Below are 22090 nucleotides of genomic sequence, written 5' to 3' on the forward strand. Positions count from 1 at the left end.
TGTTTCGACATCTGAGGTATCAAAGCCATGGATCCGAAAACACACTTTAAAAAGTTGTCCAAACAGCATAATGATCTCACTTCACTTGTATTTGTATTTTTCAGAAGTCTCAAAAGTTGCTTTTTGTGGTGACACTTGATGGTTTCTTAAGTGTGCTACTGATGTGATGACCTCTTGGAGAGTACGTGAATAAGGGTGTGCATGTGTTCTATTTAAGGAGGAAAGAGTAAAATTCAAATCAACTAAGAATCTGTAATTAGGAAAGTTGTACAACCACAATTTGTCTCAGGGCAAGAAACTGCACCCTGGCGTGGCTGCCCTTAGCAGCTGAATTCGAATACAACATCTCAGTTACACTAAAGTTCTCAAATGCCACCATTGGTATGATATTCTCTGATGTATTTTCCAAAGACAAAAGAAACCAACTGTCAGTTCTCCTTGCAATATTTTATCTAAAAATAAATACTCTCATGGAAGAAACACAGTGTCTGTGAGGGCCTGACTCAGCCCCGGACACACTGTCTTCAGGAGAGACAACTGTTCCAACATCACCTGGCACCTACTTCTTGGGCCAATGAGGAAAATTACTAAGTAAAATGTATTAATCAATTAGGACATTTTTGCAAAGCTGTATTTCAAAAGAAAAAAGATCGAGGCTCTTATACCAAGTACAAGAGATAGTGAATCTCTCAAGATTTATGAACACTGTTCAACATAAAAATGTGTACTTTGTTAAAGTTTATTTTGGGAAAACCTTACAGTGTGTTCGAGACATTTAATACATAATCAACAAATACTAATCTTTCATTCTTTTGTTTAGGTATTTAATAGTTAAAGGTTTTAAAAAACAATTTTTTAACAAGAAAAAAAAAGGCAATAGAAGAGGAACAAAAAAGACAAGACACATATATAGAAATGGCAGATATATATTCAGTCATATTTAGTTGTATTAAATGTGAATGGACCAAACACTTGAGACAAAAGGCAGAAATTATTAGACTAAATAAAAAAGCAAGAGCCAACTATATGCCACCTGTAAGAGAAGAACTGTTTGAAGAAACAATGGCTGAGAATTTTCTAGAAATGATAAACAATACAAACCATACATACCAAGCCACAGTTTTAACAAGTCCAGTGGGTCCCGAGCAGGATCCACTCTTAGCCATATCACAGTGAAAAGGCCAAGCATCAGCAACAACGGCAATTAAAGCAGCCAGAGAGAAAAGACAGATGACACTGAAATGAACTAAAATTCAACAAATAGTTGATTTCTCAACAGCCACTAAAAGAACAAGAGCACTTCTTCTGTGAGGAACCGTGAGCCTAGACTCAGAGATCCAGTCTGGAAATCTCTTTTGAGAGTCAAGCCAAATACCATTTTAGACACAAATGGAGAAAGTTTGCCGGCAATAGGCCCTCACTAACATTTCTAGGATAATCACTAAACAACAACAATCAAAACAATGTTTCTTTTCCAAATTAGTAAAGGAAAAATATGTAATAAAAAATAATCACTCTAAGAGAAGGTAGAAAAGGAGAGGAAGAGATATGAAAAAAGAGCAGGACATACAGAAAACACAAATGAAGTGGGAGACACTGATATAAATATGTCAGTATTTGCAATAAATGGAAATGAACTACATGTTCCAGATAAGACTCAGCCTGAGCTTAAAAAAAAAAATAGCTATATATAATGAGCACAAGAATGCATCTAAAACATGAGAATATAAAAAGTTCAAAGTAAGAGAATGGAAAATGTGTTCCAAGCGCACACACACATATTGTATGTGTGTATATATGTATAGGCACAGAAATATGTGGATATTTGTATGTGGATGTGTGTGTAGATCATACAAAATAGACTTTCAGGCAAAATGAATTATGCAACTTCTTACATATTGGTAAAAGGCTGAATTTACCAAGAAGACATAGCAATTCTAAATTTATATGCACCTAACAGCATGATTTTAAAATACATAAAGCAAAAATTGCTATAACTATGTGGTGAAGCAGGAAAATCTACCATTCTAGTGGTAGGTTTCAACATACCTCTGCTCAATAACTGATAGATTAAGTATACAAAAAATATTGGTAAGAATAAAGATCTGAATAGCAGAGTTGCTAGTTTAACCTAATAAAATATAAAATATACAAAAATTTACCCTTAAATGCAGAAAGCATTCTTTTCAAGCACATATGAAATATTTATAACAAGGGACTATATGCTGGGCCATAAAACAAATCTCAACAAATTTCAAATTTGTATAGATTATAGTCTCTGAACACAATTCAATGAAGTTAAAAAGCCCATTGACAAAAGATAAGTACAAAAACCCTCAAAAAACACAGTTCTAAAATAATGAGTCAAAAAAAGAATAATGGACATTTAAAAATATTTAGAACTAAACAAGAACAAAAATTCACATATTGAAACTTGTGGTTTATAGCTAAAGCAGTACTTAGTGGAATATTTTATCTTAAATGCTATGTCGGAAAATGAGAAAGTCAAAAAACTAATGAACTAAACATCCAACTTAAAATGTTAAGAAGGAAAACCAAATAAAACAAAACAGAACAAACTTCAAGAAAACAGGAGAAAAGAAATAATAGACATAAGGACAGAAATTCATAAAAGAAAAAGCAGATGTATAGTCGAGATGATAAAAAAGCTTCTGGTTCTTTGAAAAGATCAATGACAGATTTCTGGCAAGACTGTTCAAGATGAAAAAACAAAAAAAGGGAGGCATATTAAACAATATTAGGAAGGAAAAAGACTTAACCACAGATGCTGTATGACAATAAATAATTTTAAAACATGATAAACAACTCTATGCCAATAAAATTCAGAATTTAGATTAAATGGACTAATTCTTAACATACACAGAGTATATTAAACATAGCTTAATCAAATCAGAGGTAGAAAACCTGAATATCCTATAACTATTTTTAAAAAGCATCAGAAGTCTTTCCATGGAAAAAAGACCAGCCCCAGATGGTTTTATAGGCAAATTCAACCGAAACTTATTATTCTAGGAACAAATAATTCCAATCTTACACAAAGATTCCAAAACACACAAAAAAGAACTACTCCAACTCATTTTATGAGGCTGGCCTAACCTTGATGTCGAAACCTGACAAGAATATAAAGAGAAAGGAAGATTACAAGCTATTTCACACATAAACATAAATGTAAATCTTCTTTTAAAAATTAGGTAAACAGAATCCATTACAAAAGAACTAGTGGATCATGATCAAGTTGGGCTTATTCCAAGAATACAAGGTTAACAACATTTAAAAGTATCAATATAACACTCACAGATCAAAGGAGTAAAATCATATAATCATCTCAATAAATACTGAAAAATCATCTGATAAAATTCAACATCAATTCATGATTTAAAAAAAAAAACAACTCTCAGGAAGCCTTGGGAAGAAGTAAATTTCCTTAACCTCTTACATAGAGGTTTAAACAGAAAAGCATGGAACTTTTTTCAGGTAGCTAAGAATAAATCTAGTAAACATCATAAAATCATTATGAAGAAGATTATAAAACTTCTCTTAAAAAGCATTTTTAAAAGCCTAAATAATTAGGGAGATAATAGCCATAGATTAGAAAACCCACTGTCATAAATACCTAATTTTCCCCAAACCAAGCTATTGGATTAAATGTAATTCCAATCAAAATCTGAACAGATTTTTTTGTGGATTTTGAAAAGCTAATTTGTAGATTTATATGAAAGCTCAAAGTCCTGAAAACAGCCAGAACATCCCTGAGGAGCAAGCTTCAGGGGTGGGCTGACCTCACGTGTAATAAAGTTGTAAGAAGGATGACAGAGTGGCAGTCACTCCGAGACGAGACGGGCACCCTGCCCAACGGAACCCAGTGGAAAGCTCAGAGACAGCCCCTCACACATATGGACACTTGACTTAAGAAAAAAGTGGCCCTGGGGACGTGATGCTGGGACAGTCAGTAACCACGTGGGAAGAAACTACACTGGATCTCTGACACTCACGTACATAAAACAGTCACTTACAGATGGACGCCTCACGTACATAAAACAGTCACTTACAGATGGACGCCTAGCTTCAAGGGTGAAAGAGAACATGAGAGAGCTTTAGAAGACGACCTAGGAAAGGTGTCTTAAACTAGATACAGAAGTACTAACCATAGATGCCACTGATAAATTCAACTATACTTAAAAATTAAGAACTTCCGCTCATCAAAAGATATCATTAAGAGAAAGCAAAGACAAGACACAGACTGGGAGAAGATTTTTACCACACATATAACCAACAAGAGCATTTTTAACCATAATATATAAAGAAATCTTACAAATTAATATGAAAAATACCAACCAAATAGAAAAAAAAGAAAGACTTCTATGTGTGCTTCATAAAAGAGAAAAATTTGGTGACCAATAAGCAAATAAAAAGGTGTTCAACCTCACTGATAATGAAGGACATGCAGCTTAAACTCACCATGTGACACCACTGACCAGCGATCAACACGCCTAACACCTAGCGTTGGTGTTTGGAGCTGCATGTCTCCCGGGTGGTGTTGCTGGGGATGCAAATGACATGTGGGCTTTGGAGAACAGTTTGGAATTATTTGGTAGAACTGAAGATACTCGCAGCTTATGACCCAACAATTTCACTCCTAGGTGTCAACCTAACAAAATACTTACACGTGTGCACCAGGAGAACTGTGCAAGGACATTTACCGCAGCATCGTTCATAATAGCCGAAAACGGAAAACAACCCACATATCCACTTATGGTAGACTAGAAAAATAAATCTTAATATGTTTAGACAATAAAATACTATCCATCAGTATAAATGAATAAACTGCTGCAGTATGCAAGAAGGGAGAACCTCAGGAACATCATGTTAAGCAATGAAAGCAAGTAGCATATTGTATACGTTTGGTGCAATTCCATTAAAATTTTTTTCAATATGCTAAACTGGAAATTTTTATTCTTTGCTTTTTTTTTCTCTTTTTTTGGTGGGGAAGGTTTGTTTGTTTGTTGATTTTAATGGAGATACTGGGGATTGAACCCAGGACCGCATGCATGTTAAGCACACACTCTACCACTGCGCTACATCCTCTCTACCTAGAGATTCTTATTATTTAGGAGTACAAACATACATGGTATAGAAACATGAGAGGATGTTCAACACAGAATTCACGATGGTGGTTAACCTGTGAGGCCAGAGGTAAGGGAATAGAATAGCAGGAGTGCACAGGAAATTCATAGGCAACATCAATGATCTTTTTCTTTTTGTTTGCTTTTTGGGGGTGAGGCAATTAGGTTTTTATTTTTTATTTTTAGAGGAGGTACTGGGGATTGAACCCAGGACCTCATGCATGCTGAACATGCTCTCTACCACTTGAGCTATATCCTCCCCCACAATGTTCTTTTTCTTAAATGAAGAAGTGGGTACACATATGTTAGTTGTATCATTATTTTAAATAGATTTCATAAATAGTCCTTTGCTTCTACTCAATATTCAATAATTTGATTCTAAAATATCACAATTAAAGACACTGTATTAGTAGTAATAACAATATGAATTCCTACTTATTACTGGGTGATTGCCACGTACAAATGCCTTAAATGGACTGGTGAGGACAGCTGAATGCCCTTGGAGGAGCAGCTGGTCTCTCCAGTGTTACTCATCCTTACTGTCACCATGAGACAATAAAGTTGGTGGTTCAGTATTTTGAATAACCTTAACAGGGACCAGAAAGTTTTGTAGTTCTCTGCATTGAGCTAAGAGGCTAGTTCAATCAATTCTCGGTTCAACGGGTTCAGTGCTCAACTGTTGGACAGACCTGACCCGAACGGAGGGCAAGGCTTTCACCCCCAGCTAGCAGGGATGAATAAAACACCCATGACACACTCAGTCTGTGGGAGGTTACGGCTGCTAGGACACAAGTACCACGAGGCCACCCCAGGCTTCCAAGAGTCTACAGTTCTGCTGGAGACAAGCTTGTCACAAACAAACAGATGCTACCTGGCACTTGGGACAAGTGCCTACATAATCTGGTTTAGGTTGGAGTCGAGACATTTTTACCCAGGTCGGAAAGAAAACATGCGATCCGCTCACTACATCTGGCCCTGACTTTTAATAAAGTGTTCTTGGGAAGAAGTTTCCCATCACAAAGGAAGAAATACAAATATTTAAAAAGCAAACAAGTCATCGGCTGCTCTCAGCCCTGCTGCCATATGCTTTGCTTTTTTGAGCTTACAGCTTAACATTAAAATAACAGGCTCGCATTCCTCAAATATCTCCACTGCTGTTCCTTACTTCTACTACTTGAAAAGGCTGTCAGCTGCTGTCACTTGGAGGCATTACCATATTAGCCACCACTGTTTACTGCTTACTGTGTGGTGTGGCTATTAGTTTAATAAGCCTCCTCTCGGATGATACCCCAGGCTGTCTACACAGGAGCCACATGCTGGAGTCTAACATCTAACATCTAATGAAGGTACTTGGAGTGAGAGGCAGAGACGGCCACTTTATAAATATTGATGAGAGAAACTGAATTCAATTGCATAGGGCTATACTTCACTGATGGGTGAAAAACCGAGTATTTTTAAAAGTGCTTTAACCACTTTAAGGTTCCATGGACTAACCAGCTTTGGATAAAATCCAGAAATATGCTCGGTGTGCAAAAGAGCAAGTTTGAGACCTGCAGGAAGTGAAGCTCTGCGGCAAAGCTCTTTAATTCACTCTGCATAAATAGCTGAACCTACAAAAGAAATCTCTCATCAGAGGTTTCCTGGATGATAATGAGAATTTTCTCGACGGGGAGAAGAGAAGTGTCCTTTTGCTTGAAGACAAAGCAATGTTTGTAATGGAAATGTGTGAACCAATTTTCCAAGGGGAGCTGCTGAAACGCACTGATTAAAACCACAGAGAGGTGATGAGGCAGAGAAATAAAGCCAAGGCCCAGCCACTTAAAATGTGCGACTGTGTTATTTCTCAGAGTGAAGCGAGCCAGCCTTCCCTGCTCCCCCTGCCCCGGCCGCCCCCCGCGCTGCTGACCCTGCCACTTGGACAATTAGAACCTGCCAGCCTGCAGGACTGTTTACTGTTTCTGGCCACTGTGTACCGGTTACTAAGCTACTCCACGGAGGATAAAATAAGAACCGAGTAGCCCAAAAGACAATGTCCTTCTCAACAAAGCCTAACCAACTGGCCTGGCTTCAGTGATTCAGAGGAGAGAGGTGAAGATAAGCTGACAATTCCAGCACCTGGCAGTCTGTGATGACAACCCTTAGGTTACGTACACATATCGTTGACTGAGTCAAGGAATTCCACTTCCCACGGAATAAAACTGAGACACAAAGAGGTCAGGCATCCTGATCAAAGTTGCCTAAAATACAGTAATCACCTGGAACTAGTGGAAGTCCTTGGTAACACAGGACCAACAAGCTATAAAGCAGTGTTTTCCAAATTTCAGTCATCGGAGTCTGTTCAACATAGCTTTTGACATATCCATGTATATTAATATTTTCCTTTAAATTGACTTTAAAATAACTCCTTTAAAAACTCTTCATCTCCCTCTGAGCAATAATTTCTATGAAGTCACACTTTGATATGCAGCTATAGTTTTTCTAATGAATGTTTAAAAACACATAACTATTAAAATTACAGTGTTCATCCATAATCCATTTAAAATCATCTTATGTGCCTCAAAGGTACACACTGGGAGAGAATGGACAAAGTATTTCAACTTAGTAAGGTTGACCTGACAGACTATGTTTGTTTCTAAATATCATGGAAAAACAAGAACAAAGGGCATTTTGTACTATTTATCCCCAGGATGCCCACAAAGGACTGTGACAGACTGAAGAGAAGGAAGAATACCAAAATGTAGTCCAGGATCACTTACATAAAATTTTCTGGGTATTCACTCAGGGCCATGTCAATGATGTTCAGAGCATCGTGGTAATGCTTTTGTGCAGACAGCAGGAGGGCAAGGAGGTGCAGGGAGTTGGCATCATCGCCCTGAAGTTGAAGAGCTTGGCGTACGTATCCCAGAGCCTCTGGTATCTGGTTTAGAAGAAAACCGAAAAGAATTTTTAGAGACACACACACAAGCGTGCACGCGCAAGAAGCCACCATTTCAGTATCTGATTCTCTGTAAACACCAGAAGTTGTCTCACCTCGTGCCACACTCAGATTTTAAGCTGTCCTTATAACAACCCCAGGATATTCACCACAAGCATGAAAACAGAGGCCCCTCCGGTGACAGGATGACTAATGAAGTGACACTGGAGGCTGTTTCTCAGCCTGTCAATACCAAATCTCTTCTTTCTCCCTAAATAAATAATCTCTCTTTTTCCACAAATCTGATTTACTCTTGATTATGCCAAAGATAATTTTACTCTAAATGGAGACAAATAACAAATTGCCAGAAGTTTTTATTGGAATTAAACTTCCTTAGCTGAAATCATTCTCTCTCTCTCTTTTTTAAAGTATTGCTGAAGTGAAAGTGCTTAATAATTTTCAAGACCTTAAATGGCTTTCCAAATGATCACACACCTGTGATTCTTTTCAAATTCCTCTGTCCTGGGTCTCCATTAGACATCAAGGAAATAGGCAAACAAACAAACACCCCACACCTTCCCAAACTACAATCCGAAACAGCTACATCCAAGAAACAAATTGCAATGCCCCATACAAAGCAGGTGTATCCAGATTCAAGTAGGACCAGACACAACCTTAACCTTTAAAATCCAACAGCTGTTCAAGACTTTCTTCAAAATCATCCAAGTGCAGGAGTTGATAAAATGCATACATAATGGATATTTGAACACTCAAGATTCTGTGCAGGTTTAACAGTACCCAGGGAGAATTAGGACCTGAAGCTGGATTTTGAAACAGGCTCAGGACTGCAGCATCCTTACACAACATCCAGGGGCTCCTTCCTTTCTCGCCTCCAACTCCAGGCCCTGGGCTGGACCTCCTCTGGCTCTCCTGCTTTTCCCCAAACCCTCAGTAGCCTCACCCCTTAGCAGGGAGCCTTCTCTTTCCCAAATCTGTTTGTTTTCCTCTCTGAAATCCCATTTTTGATGAATATAAGTTAAAATGCTGGTTATAGAGGCTTTCAGCTTTTGAGCCATAGACTCACAGCTGGTACAGAGGGAGGAAATCATCCCACCCCACCTGCCATTTCACAGGGAGGGCACTGAAGTCCAGAGAGGTGACATGACTGGAGCAAGGTCACCCAGCCACAAGACGAGAGTGGCTCTAGATCTGACTCCTCCCCTGTCCTCTCCTCCTGGTCAAATGGCGTTGGCCCTTGACGATGAGGGCCACAGCCGCATGCCCGCTGAGCAGGAAAACACTGCACGCTGTGATGCTGCGTGCCCACGAAGGCTTCTGCCGCACCCACAAGGCTCCATCTACTTCCCCTCTCCCACCCCCGGGGGACAACCTGCTGTGTGAACAGCGCTCAGCCGGGTATTCTGGGAGGGTCAGACAGACGGTACACTCACGGTGTCTATTCCCAGGGATGACCAGCACCATCGAGAAAAAACTGATACAGGGTTCAAAGTGATGTCCTTAAGGGCTAGGCTGATTTGAAGGAATTCAAAGCTGGTTCCTTCATTCAGCGAGTATTACTGAGTGCCTGCCACATGTCAGGCAGTGTTCCGGCTGCCAGGGCAGAGCAATGATGACAGACGTGGGCTCCTGCCCTTATGGAACCTCAAGTCTAGTGAGAAAGATACTGAACGGGAGAGCTGGGCTGGAGGAAGGAGAGGAGCAGGCTGCTGTGGGAAGGGGGCTTCACGGAGGAGGCGAGAGGAGCTCCCAGGGGAGGAGACAGACCAGGTGGTTGCCACCAGCCCACAGCTGTTGCAGAAGCAGTCCAGCTGTGAGCTGCAAAATGCCTGATGAGATGACCTTGACAGGAGAGCTCTTTTGGTTTCCTCAGGCCCCAGGTCGCCAACAGGGGCCACTTCTGAGCACCGTTCCCAGGCCTCGGGGAAGTCAGAAGCATGCCTGCAGCCCAGGCCTGCCAGGGGAATGGCATGTCTGAGGAGCTGACCTTTGATTCACCCTCCAGTCAGCACTCAGGAATGTGCTGGGGTGACCACCAGCGTCTTGCACCTGGTGGGCAGGCAGGCACGTGGCCAGAGTCGCCAGAACAGCTGGGCGGGGAAGGGAGGGGATGAGAATGGCAAAGGCGGCTTCTGGAAGCTGCCGTTGGGAAGACGAAGGCCAGCAAAGCTTGTCCCTCCACGGAGGAGCATGCCGTTGAGTCTCCTATTTGGAGGAGCCACTGTGTGTAACCGTTCATGTCTACAGATTTGAGAGGAACCAGCATCTTTTGTCTATGCCTGTGGGCATCTTCCTGTCAATCACTGGTACCCTCATGACAAGCAGGCCCCACCGGTGACTAAATCCCCACACGGCAGCTCAGCACTGGGCTCTGGTACAAAGCGACAAAGGCTCTTTGATGACCCCTGGGTTCAGGGTATACGCTGCATGCTACAACCCCGGGAGCCATCTGACCCCGGGGCTGGGCCCTCCAGACTTGCGGATTTAATCTCCGAAAGCAGAGCCTGGTAGGCCTGTGTCTCCACAGCTGATGCTCCAACTGACCAGAACACCAGGGTCTTCGCCGTGAGGAGCCCACGTGCTCTGGGAGGAGTGCCTGCTCCAGGTCGGCCTCGGGCGAATGAAGGAAGACCAGCCACCCCTTCGGACCGAGGCACTGAAGGAGCTGCGCCAAGGCAGAGCGGGCGGCCAGGGCAGGGGATGCTGGAGAACTGACCTGTCTGGAGATGGCAAGCTGCAGAGCCAGGTAGAAAGCCGCTTGGTGGTCTGTGGGCGACAGGCTGTGGGCCCTGAAAAAGCATTCACAGCTATTAGTACCCCAGGGAGGCCATTTGTACCCTCCCTGTCGGACAAGTGTCTGTATTTGCATTTTTATCCCAAGACCACATGTTTATTTAATGTTTCATTTAAACTCTTCTCCTCTGTCCACAGACAGAAGGACTTTCCTCTCGCCACCGTCTATGGGATGACACAGGAACATGTTTCTGTGTTTGGTCCAGCACCTGAAAGGGCACCCGATGGTCCTTGGCCTTGACAAGGAGCCCTGAGCTCTGAGCCCCCCAGCAGATGCCTCCCTTAGGCTGAACAGGAGGAGCCCACGTGTCACGCTGGGGCACGGCGAAGCCGTGGGTGTTCTTGGCAAGGCGACCGCTGCTTTGGTTAATTCTGGCTCAGCCTTCATGCTACTTCATCCAAATTTCTGGATTTCAGAGAAACCATTTGAAAAATCAAAGGCCTGGCTTTGCTTGTAAAATGAGGTTTTGGGTTTTGATGAACTATAGGGCGAAAGGGAGCATGCTCATCCAGTCTTTTGAAGCTTCTGCTAAGTCCCATGCAGTTGACTAATTTAGTCCACGTAATCGTGACACATAAGACTCCATGGCCAGGCCCTAGACTTAGTGTATCAACTGGCTTTTGACACGGAGGGGAAGAGGCTGTACTGGCCTCCTACTTAATGGCAAACATGTCATTCTTGCTTTCATGCAGAAGTCAACTGTATTTTACCACAAGCAACTCACAATGTGACTGTGTACAGGACATAATGCTGTGTTTAACAGTCTGGTGAGAAGAGACAAACAAACTTTTACTTTTTTTAAAAGGCACAATGGAGCAGACGAAATTGCAAACGGTGGGGCCCAGATAGTAAACAAACCTTCAGGCTGCTCTGTCAACATTCTGTGATTAAGAGAGGATCTTCTAGCAGCAGAAAGCAGACTCAAGATGGAAAAGAGCCAAATCATTATGGAGTCGACTCTGGCAAACATGCCAAGGATGGTTTTCTGCAATAACAAGGCCTTTTTAATGGAACTGCCTGTCTGCTGTGGGGGAAAAGGGCTAAGAAGCCTTCTGGGTGTTTGCAAGCCAGAAAATGTGTGAAGTCCAAAAATCTGGGGCATTGTTTGCGCTCGTGTGTGGAACTGGGGGAAGGTGGAGGGCTGGGGTGGGGGCGTGGTCCTCTGTCCTTTTATTCATCTTAAGAGCGAAACTCTCATTCCTGGGGAATCTTCACTAGTGACCTCGCCTCAAGGCTCAGCCTCAAGGCTCTTCTCACTTTCAGAGGCTGAGTCTGAGGCTCTGCCTGTATTGCCCTTTCCCACATCTTATTTCTCCCAGAGGCCTGCTCCGTATGCTCTAGTTCTTATTACTTGACAGGTATTGGTTTTCCATGAATTTGTACATCAAAGAATTTTTCTCTTTGGTGTTCATAAAAAGTGAGATTGGAATGTCATGGTTTCTGTCTCTCCCAATTATTCAGGGAAAATGAATACAAAATGAATTATGAAGAAGCTTTGAATTATTTAGCACTATTTACTTTATCTCATCTTCTTTCACAATTAATAAAACCAGCTTTCTACAACCATCAAAAAGAATTCCATGGAGGTATAAGTTTTCTCAGTACAGTTTAGATTTTTTTTTTCTTTTTACAAATGAAGTTAAATCAAATCCTGATTGCCTCTCTCCAACAACAGCCATGTGGAAAGTTGGTGATGGTCTGGTGAACTCAGGGTGTGGATCAGAATCATTCTGACCAAAGGCCCCACCTTGGCCTCCTCAAATGATTATAAACTGTTGGCCACGGCACTAAGAAACAAACAGAAGTGCTGGAAATCTTGGCATTTCTGGGGTGCATTGGGATAACATTTGAAGAACTGTCAACTTGGCTAATGATGGACAGCCAACGGCCAAATTTCTAATGAGGCACAACTTAAAACTTGCACGTTTTAAAAAAGGATTATTTCAATAATTCGGCCAATCAGTTAAACTGGCCACTTCAGCTTATGAAAGGAAAAAGGAAACATGGAGATGCCCAAGAAAACTAGGAAAAGTGCGTGGTCACCATCTCAGGTCAACGCTAGAAAACTTGCCTCAGTCGTGTGGAACAACTGCAGCAGCTAGGCTTCCTGAGACAAAACCTCGTGCGGATGCCCACAGAAAACTTGTTCGGCGGAACCATCAAGTGATGTGGGTGAGAGGGAGGACATTAGTGATCTCGAAAACTGCAAGCCCGCTGGACTCTGCGCGTGAATTCATTCAGAGCAGCCCCTGTAAACCCCATTCCCATGCGATGAGCACCTGGTGAGGCAGCTCGGAGAAACCCAGAGACCTAAAAATGTCTCCACAGGGACACTCACAAAGTGCTTCCTTCGTCAAAGCACCTCCATATCCATTAATTCCATTTCTCTTCCACAGGAAAAGAAAGAATGGTTAGGCTACTGGCCTGCTGAGATCACCCATCCATCCAAATACTTATCCATCCATCCATCCATCCATCCACATTATGCAGTACCTACTGTGATGCCAGGCCCTGTGCTAGCCCTCAGGGAGTCCAGAGATGAATAATACAAGTGCCCTTCCTTGAGGAGCTCCTCCTGGCCCCACAGAGGGGGACCCAAAGTGATCAGGACGGTGCAGAGGGAGCAGTGCCCTGAGAGAGGCCTGCCAAGCTGCTCCTGGAGAGCTTGGGATGGGCCTCCCAGACCGCCTGGCTAAACCTTAGAACGCCTTGAGGTCCACCCCATCACTCTGCTAGACTCCAGTTGCAGCATCCTCTAGAGCTGAACCAAGAATACACAGACCGCTGATCAATTTTGACCCTGGTCCACAAGACCTTGTAACAATGTAGCATCTACTCTGAAGCACCTTGTTGGAGAACAAGCATCTTGCTTGAGCCAGAAGTGAAATCCCGAGGCCTGGTCTCTCCACCACGTCACCCTGCTGCCTTATTTAGCTAATTTTCCTTGACGTCCCCTTCAGTCCTGATTACAGTGGACATGGGCTTAGTGTATTACTAAGTCAAGAAAGAAAAGTGCAAACCTCGTTAATCTATTATTCAGGAACCTCTCGTTAGTTACACACAGAGGATGACCCGTTTGTCCTGGCCTGCACAGTATTTTCCTGGTTTTAGCACTGAAAGTCCCATATTCTGGGAAACTGCTCAGTTCCCAAAAGACGGGGATGGCCAGGCACTCCATACCCACAAACATACCACATTCAAACTTAAACTCAAGTTAGGAGTGAGAGAGGAAACTAAAGTGAGACTGTGTCCCCTCCACCACACTGAGGGACAAACACCGATGACTCCATGTCACCTCCTCCTCATGGAGCAGCTGGGCTTCCTGCCTGCTGGGGGATGAGGCAGGGAGACATGCGCTCAACTGTTTCCAGCCTTGCTTGTCTCTGCAGGATGTGAGAGCCCCCAGGAGCAGCCACTCAGATCAATTCAGCATCTTAGGAAGCTTTGCAAACAACACATGTCTTTCTTCATCATACTTTTGGACAGGGCGAATGAACTGGTTCAGCCTATTGCGCTGAGCTTATGAGTGTACGAACAGCCAAGGGTCTCAATATTAAGATGAAATCATGCAACTGGGATGTCTTCAAAAAATCACCTCTCTGAATCCAGGAGCGAGCAAAGCTTTCTGAATTCTGACTCCAGTCATAATTAAGAGTTAATACTCACATAGCTATGTCTGCAACTCCATCCCTTTTTGAGCTATACCATTTTCTTTTTAAACAAAAAATTGCCACAAAAAAAAGGATAAACAGGATTGTGGAGAGAAGATTTAAAATACATAGTAAAAAAAGTGTTTCTCATCTAAATGATTTTTAAACATCCATTTACATTTAAAAAATAATACAAGTCATTCTTAGTAAAATCTTTCCCTTATAGGCTTCTGTGAAGTCTACAGTGCACCAGGATAGTCCTAGTTAATGTGCACTTGAAACAAAAGAGTTTTATTCCTTTGAAAAATATACTTTATTTCACACAAATGCTAATCTAGGTTAGCCTTCCTCAATATAATCACGTAGGTTAGTAGGATTTTATTACTTTTTATTCCCATATGAACTAATATTTTAAAAAATCTCTTTGAATTAAAAACTAAGCGAAAGAGGAACAAAAAGAAATTCAGGCCAATGGAACATGTTATGTAACATGAAGTTATGAATTCTGCGGCTCAAGGCAGACCACCACCATGGCTGTTTTTAGAGAGCCAGTAAGATGTGCTGATTTAAGAAAAGTGAAACAGATGTAATGACCACTTTCTTAGGCATCCATGTGTGGGTTTTACAAACTAGGACTGGAGAATTTAAAACTCCAAATCATTTGAAATGGAAATGCTTTCCACACTCTGTGCTGAAGAACACCAACAAAAACTTAGCACAGAGAGAGGAGATCCGTCTGCAGATGTCACTTGGTACTTTCTGTCATTAATCAGTCTGGGACCGACAACGTGCAGGAGCTGTTGGCAAGGAAATGGGAGGAAAAGAGAAGAAAACGTTTCAGATGAACTGAAACCAAGCAATGATGATTTGGGGAAAAAAAAGGAGCATGTACCCTGTGACAAATCTGCAGGCTACCCTAGTTCTAAGGAAACTCAGGAAAATCTAACAACAGTTATTAGGCATTGAGAGGGCCTCGTGAAATTTCTGGAGAAGTAACTAAGTTTCTCATACAATTTCAAGAAATCAATATAACTCAGATATATTTAAGACGGCAGGATCAATACCAATTCTAGATTTGACATCATGGGGTTATACTTTCAGGCAATGGTTGATGTTAGTGATTTATTATACCTGCAATAAGAATTAACTTAGGGCAGTGTGGTGGAGTGGGTAGCACAACAGCTGGTCAGCATCAGGAGACCTTGACTCCATCCTGACTACAGTGTGATGCTCTTCATTCCCGCATCTCAGTCCCTCACCTGCAGTGAAAGCGCTAATTGTTCCGTCTACCTTATTGCTGAGGGGTAGGGATCAAGTTAAATAGGGGATGTGAAAGAGCACTGTGACATTCAAGCTTTCTCTAATTATAAGGAGGTCTCCTAATCTCCTGAAATGTACAGTAATGGAGGTGAGCACAAGGTATTATGGAGCGTGGCGGGGGTGGACTTGCGGGCCTGACTGTCTTGCATAGTATTTCAGAGACTGTCCTGAAATCTGGCCTTTTCAAGTCTTAATATAAAAATCTGTAGCTTGACACGTTCAAAAAAAAAGTGGAAAAGAATGGTCCTTTACCTAGATGATGAGAAATGTCTTTAATAAAAAGCATCATCTCCCGAGACATAAAAAAGCATCTAGCTTAAGAGCTCAAATCGCTTCATTGCAATGATTAAAATGTGCCCGAATGAAAAAACAGATGAAGAACGCAGATTCACATGGCAACAAGTGATGCAGCAAGTTTTGATACTGTATGTTCGGTGCTCAAGAAGAAAGACTCTCCGGGTAAAACGCTGTTTACATAATCTTTATAAATATCTCTTCTTTTTATACTTATCATACTTTGGTGTCATTATGTACAGCCGAGTGAAAAGATGAACTCCCACTCACCTCTGAAATGCAAGAAGCGCCTTCCTCTGCAGGACCTCCTGCATCCCTCGCAGAGAAGCTAAGAAAAGGGTTCCATTAGTCAGTGGCATGGGAGATCAGTCAGTTTTTGACAAATACAAAATTTTTCACAAAGACTATACATTTGACTGGATTATAGCAACAGAGTCTGGGTGCCTATATGCCCCATCCTGTCCCAGGTCAGCCTGAAGCTGTTGCACTGGTCGGGCATTATAACTGTGGCCTCGTGGCAACGGGTGAGTGAGTTGGCTGGTCACTCTTGGTACCCCTGGAAACGGGAGCCCATCTTCAAAAGACCGACTGGGAACTCCAGAGAGGAAAACATTCTCAAATGCAGGCACATAACTCCTGGGGGAAGAATGGCTCTGCCAGAACGGAATAAAGAGATCCAAGCACCAATGCTGTGGATTAGATGCCTTCAGAGTTCCTTCTGGCACCGAGAACCAAGGACGCTAGCCTGATGTCATGAAAGGCCAGTTTAGTTCACAACGGGCAATGGTCAGGAGCTTTATTTATGTGAACACAAGGGACAGACCAGGCAAACCCAACACTGATACTAGAAAATCAACTGGACACTAGAAAAAGTACTGGAGGAACCTGTTTTTTGCTGCAACTGGAGATTGCCCTTGTCTAACAAATCCAACATGGCAGATGCCATCCTTACATCGCTCTGAGGACGGTGGAAGGCTGCCCAGAGAGCTGCATGTAGCTGCAACCCACGGCTAACTCAGAACAACGGTGAATGGGCTGGAAGGAACTGGAGAGGGGATACAGGTGAACCATGAATACCCCCAACAGGGTCGTGTGACTCCCCCAAAGTCACAGGGCTAATTAGGGGTCGAGTCCCAGCGAAGAATTTATGTGGACAAATGTAAGGCATTAAATTTACACTTCACTGGAAGTCTACCATAGTTAAAAACGTTCTGCGTATTGCCAATATATCATGTGTATGTGAAAAATAAACAGAAGATCCATTGTTGAAAATTGATAGGCAAAATTCTCCAGGGTCTTTGGTACTTCAGGGCAAAGGGAAAAAAGATTTGGGGTAATGTGTAATAAACTATAGCAAAATTAGAAAGAAAGTGAGTGCCATAAAGGTCAGGGAAGTCTTTTCTCTGAAGGGGGGGGCTTGTGGTTGCCGGGGGGGGGGGTGCATATGAAGGGCTCCCAGGTGGCCAGCAAGGTTCTATGTCCTGAGCAGGATGATGATCACAAGAATATTTTCCTTTACACCAATTCATTGAGTTATACATTCATTTTTGAGATTTTTTTGGTATTCATGTTATATTTAACAACGAAATGTTAAAGGGATAATAGAGTTCAGAAAAACAATTTATCTCTTCACATTTTCTGCAAAGATATAATTGAAAACTTCATTAAGTATAGAAAATATAATTAAGATTTTTTTTTTTTGGCCAGAAGCCCATCCAGCAAAACAGTAAGCACACCCAAAATGTATAATGTCACTGCACGTACTGTGAGCTGCAACAGCACACGTGTACATATCTGTGAATTAAAATGTGTAGGTGGAAAAGGGGCAGGTACTAATAAATCAAGGGAAGCTTCCTGGAGGAGGTGGGCCTTGAATGCTTCCATAAGCTTATGCCTAAATCTCAACATCCCTTCATGTGGGGAGAGCTCAGGCCAAGTTGTTGAGGCAGAGTCAGGTGCAGGCTGGGTTGGGTAAATTGTCTCTCAAGGCCCTGCTCACTCAAATCTCCTGGTAGATGCCCTGCACCTGCCCACTGAGCAGCTGTGCACCACTAGCACATGCACCTGTGGACAGGGCCTTCGTCCCTTCCCGCCCATCCTCCAACCTGTCTGAGCACAGAGGACAGCAGTCGCGGGCCCCACTGGATGGCACATCAGAATGACCCAGAGATGCGCCCTCCTAAGACAGAGGGGACGGTGGGAGTCCTGCAGGGCAGACTGGGGCGGCCCAGCCCTGCAGCCCCAGAGCCCCCAGGGGGCTGGGACTTCGCTCACCGTCAGTGGCCTGTAGACTGTACGTAAGCCCCAGGGCTAAGTAGCCTTTGGCCTTGAACTCTGATGTTTTCTCTCCCGCATCAACGACAGTTTTGGCAAACTTCTCAGCCTCTTCCAACTGAAAAAGCAGACAAGTTAAAAACAACAATAACCTGCAGAATTTCTAACACGAGTTCCCATAAGCATCTGCTGCCCAGAACAATTTCTGATGAGTCACCGTGAAAGTAACTCCCGAATCTTCCAGTTCCACTCTGGTGATTCTGTTCTCTTTATCTGAGCCTCTCAAACTGTCCTCTGGATTCCCACCTTGCCTTTTTTTCTTCACACTTTTCCTTATAGCTTTTTTGCCGTCTTTTCCAACATCACTTTCATACTTGGTGGGAATCTTTTGTGTCTCTATTTTTTACTGATTTCCTCTATAATATGGTTGTGCTAGGTATTCAGAAGTTTATATGTATTATGTGTATATACATATAAAATTTGTAAAGAATAAAGTTCTTGAAATGTTTGGTGCTTCAGTCTTTCCTATTTTGTATAACAAAGAATCCATTTAGGTTCAGATTCTCTTTCCCATAAGCTGTTAAAAATTTCAAAACTCCATCTATTTATTTTACAACACACAGCACATGGATCTTGCATCAGCAGATTCCAATGAGAAAATGTGCATCTGTAAACTACACCCACATTAAAGACTTTTTGCACAACTCATTAGAGGCAAAAATAAAAAGATCTATTCCTTTGAAGTATGAAAGTGTTGATGTTATTGAAGCTGGGTGACAGTGCATGGTGATAGTTGATGATATGCTTTACTTTCGTAGTATTTGGATATTTTAATAATAAAAATATAAAAAATACAGAAAAGATCTGTTATTCTCATCTTGAAAAAAAAAAAGAAGTTTATTTTGGGCGTCAGAGATGTATATGGCACCGCTGGAAGGGATGCGGCAGAATCACAGCTGGCATCTTCAAAACCAGAAAAGGTTTGGTCCACTTCTCTGGCCGCTCTCGGAGCTGCCTGCACGCCTTGGGTTTGCTGCACCAAACTGTCGAAACCCGCGTGGGCCACACAAAGAAGCTATGTTTCAGGGGAGAGCCTGCTCTTTCAAAATGTCTTTTTTCTTCCACATTTTCCCGAGAAAAATTAAACAAAAGTAGAACACTTTCTTTACAAAGCTTACTTTTGTCCTGCTGGGTGAGGATAAGTGGAAAAAAACAAGCAGCAGGGACCATAATGGTTAAAAAAAAAAAAAAAAAAAAAAAAAACCTCAGCAAAGTGCATCAGTATTTTGGGTAATTTCTCGTCACTAACTTTGATGTGAAGTTAAACAAAGAAATTAAAAGCCCATCAGAGCTGAGTGGGGAGGGTATAGCTCAGTGGTAGAGTGCCTGCCTAGCATGGATGAGTTCCTGGGTTCAATCCCCAGTACTTCCATTATAAAAACAAATACATGAATAAACCTAATTACCCACCCCCCCCCAAACAAAACAAAATTTTTTAAGAAGTCCACCAGAGTGGCAATTGTCCACAGCACCATGTCAGCAATAGTCTGAGTCTCCTACTTTCTACTCAAATGGTGTATTTTTAAGGGACTACAACTGTTACAAATCAGGCTCTCCCCAGATTCAAATCTGGACAAGAACATTTGAGGAGGAAAGCCTCTGTGGAGGAGGAAGAAGGAAGGAAGGAAGTGGGTTTACACAGGAGCTCAAGTGGGGGTGACTCTCTGCTTCACAGAAAAACTCAGGCTCTGCTAAGATGCAATCTCTGAGTGACCTAACCACTTTCCCTCCCCCATTACTTGCATCAGGATGTATCTGAGTATGAATTCCAATTCTGTCTTACCATTTCTACTTTTGAAGCATATTCGCATGAAAAAGAAAAACCTGGAGTGTCCCAGGAACATGCTGCTTGTCCTAAGTCCTTGAGGTGATGGGTGAGGCCTGAGGAGGCTGTGGCCCAGGCCAGGGATCTGGGGCTCTGAACAGCCTTGTTTTGGGGTAGCTGATGAATTACTACTATTTCCCTTTTGCCTAGAAATGGAAACGGGTGGCAGCCCCACGCATGCGCCGAAGCGCGGCCCCACTCACCCAGTGAAGCGAGCCCATGCACAGCTTGGCAGCCAGGAGCGGGATGGTGGCGTCGTCCGGCTTCAGACGGATGCACTCTTTCAGCACCTTCACGGCACGAGCAGACTTGGCGAAAGGAGATCATTTCCGTGAAACTCAAAATTTTTGACAGAACCGAACACTAAAGCTTTCCTAGCGGGGGTTTCTGGTTAGGGTGCCCTCTCAGTGAGGTTTTCCAGCTTTGAGCCCAACTAAGCAGAGGCCTGGGGATGGCCATCACCACAGCTTGCTGCTCTTGGCGGAGTCAACTGTGGTTAAAACAAGTGAAGATGCTTCCATGGAATCGCCCTAGCTTTATTCCCTACCTGGGTAGCCATTGTAAAAATAAGAAAACAAATAAAGACAGTGGAGGCTTGTTATTATAAAAAATAAACTATCCGATTGAAAGCATACCGTATAAAATTTCTGTCTCCACTGTGCTCAAATAATCTTACGTCTCAGGCTTAATTCACTAAAGAACCCAAATGCACAAGAATAACAGTGGCTATCATCTTTACTGAGCGTGTTCATGGTGGGGGTACTACTCTAAGCACCTGGTGGGTGTTACCTCATTACCTGACGGCAATCCTATGACACCGGTACAACTCCTTCTCCACTGTAAGGAAGAGGACGCTGAGACACTAAGCAACTTGCAGTGTGGCACATGGCCGTGAGGGCAGCACCAGCCTCTCTCTCCATGGCCCACGCCTTCGACCAGTATCACACACCATCTAATATCATATATTGCTAAAGGTAACTAAAAGATTCCCCCTCCAGGAACAGTTTACACGCTCAAATGAGTGAAAGGGGACAGTGTGAAGAACTAACCCTGGTTTAAGCTGCATCTTCAGATAATAAAGTTACAATGACTAGAAAAAGGCAAGAATTTCAGAATTCTTCTTCTCAGTGATATGTCCATGTTGGCCCCCCCCCCAAATAATTAAATCTGCTTGTTCACTTGTAAATGACCACAGGACAGTTTCAAATAGTTGGTTTAGACTTCTACTAGGTATCATGCCATCCCATGAAATTCAAATTAACCATCCACATAGAGAATTGCATATCCCAAAGGGAGACTCACTTTTCCAGCAGCCATGAGGGACAGAGCAAACTGGTACCAGAGGTGGAACTCCTCAAAGGCAAACTTCATGGCTCTTTCCAAGCACTGGTTTGGAGAGAAGAACAAATGCAGACATCTGAGAATTGCTAATGTCACAACTGGACAGGTGTGAGTTTGTGTCTGTGCACACCAAGAGAATTCCTACAAAATCTGCTTCCCTTGAATGCTTACAACATATTCCTCCACCACATCCCTCCTGAGGACTCCCCACAGGGTACCACGCACTGTGCCAGAAGCCAGAACAATCCACAGTTGACTACAGCACAACCCTTGATCTCAAGTGGTTCTTCATCCAGTACAGGAAAAGAGGCAGGTCCACAAACTACTCCAACACAAGGTCCCCACTGACCAGTGCCCCAAAAGCAGGGCACAAAAAGTCCTACAGGAAAGTGGTCGCAGGGATCAGGAATGGCGTCCTGGAAGAATGGTACTTGAGTTGGGTTTTGACTGAGGAGG

At 42.7% G+C, this 22090-nt stretch overlaps 1 protein-coding gene across 3 annotated transcripts in view; it reads right to left on the reverse strand.

Moving 5' to 3' along the window:
* Window positions 1-22090, reverse strand: part of TTC7B (tetratricopeptide repeat domain 7B) — a 222342-nt gene that overhangs the window by 79026 nt on the left and 121226 nt on the right. For all 3 annotated transcript variants that reach the window (XM_072963592.1, XM_072963591.1, XM_072963593.1), the window contains 6 exons: window positions 21596-21679; window positions 20497-20601; window positions 18409-18526; window positions 16405-16462; window positions 10793-10865; window positions 7901-8061 (listed from right to left, as the gene is read on the reverse strand). In XM_072963592.1, coding sequence (XP_072819693.1) covers window positions 7901-8061; window positions 10793-10865; window positions 16405-16462; window positions 18409-18526; window positions 20497-20601; window positions 21596-21679 — 599 coding nt within the window. The remainder of the gene's footprint in view (window positions 1-7900; window positions 8062-10792; window positions 10866-16404; window positions 16463-18408; window positions 18527-20496; window positions 20602-21595; window positions 21680-22090) is intronic.

Source organism: Vicugna pacos, chromosome 6 (genome assembly GCF_048564905.1).
Source record: "Vicugna pacos chromosome 6, VicPac4, whole genome shotgun sequence".
In the NCBI taxonomy this organism is placed as follows: domain Eukaryota; kingdom Metazoa; phylum Chordata; class Mammalia; order Artiodactyla; family Camelidae; genus Vicugna; species Vicugna pacos.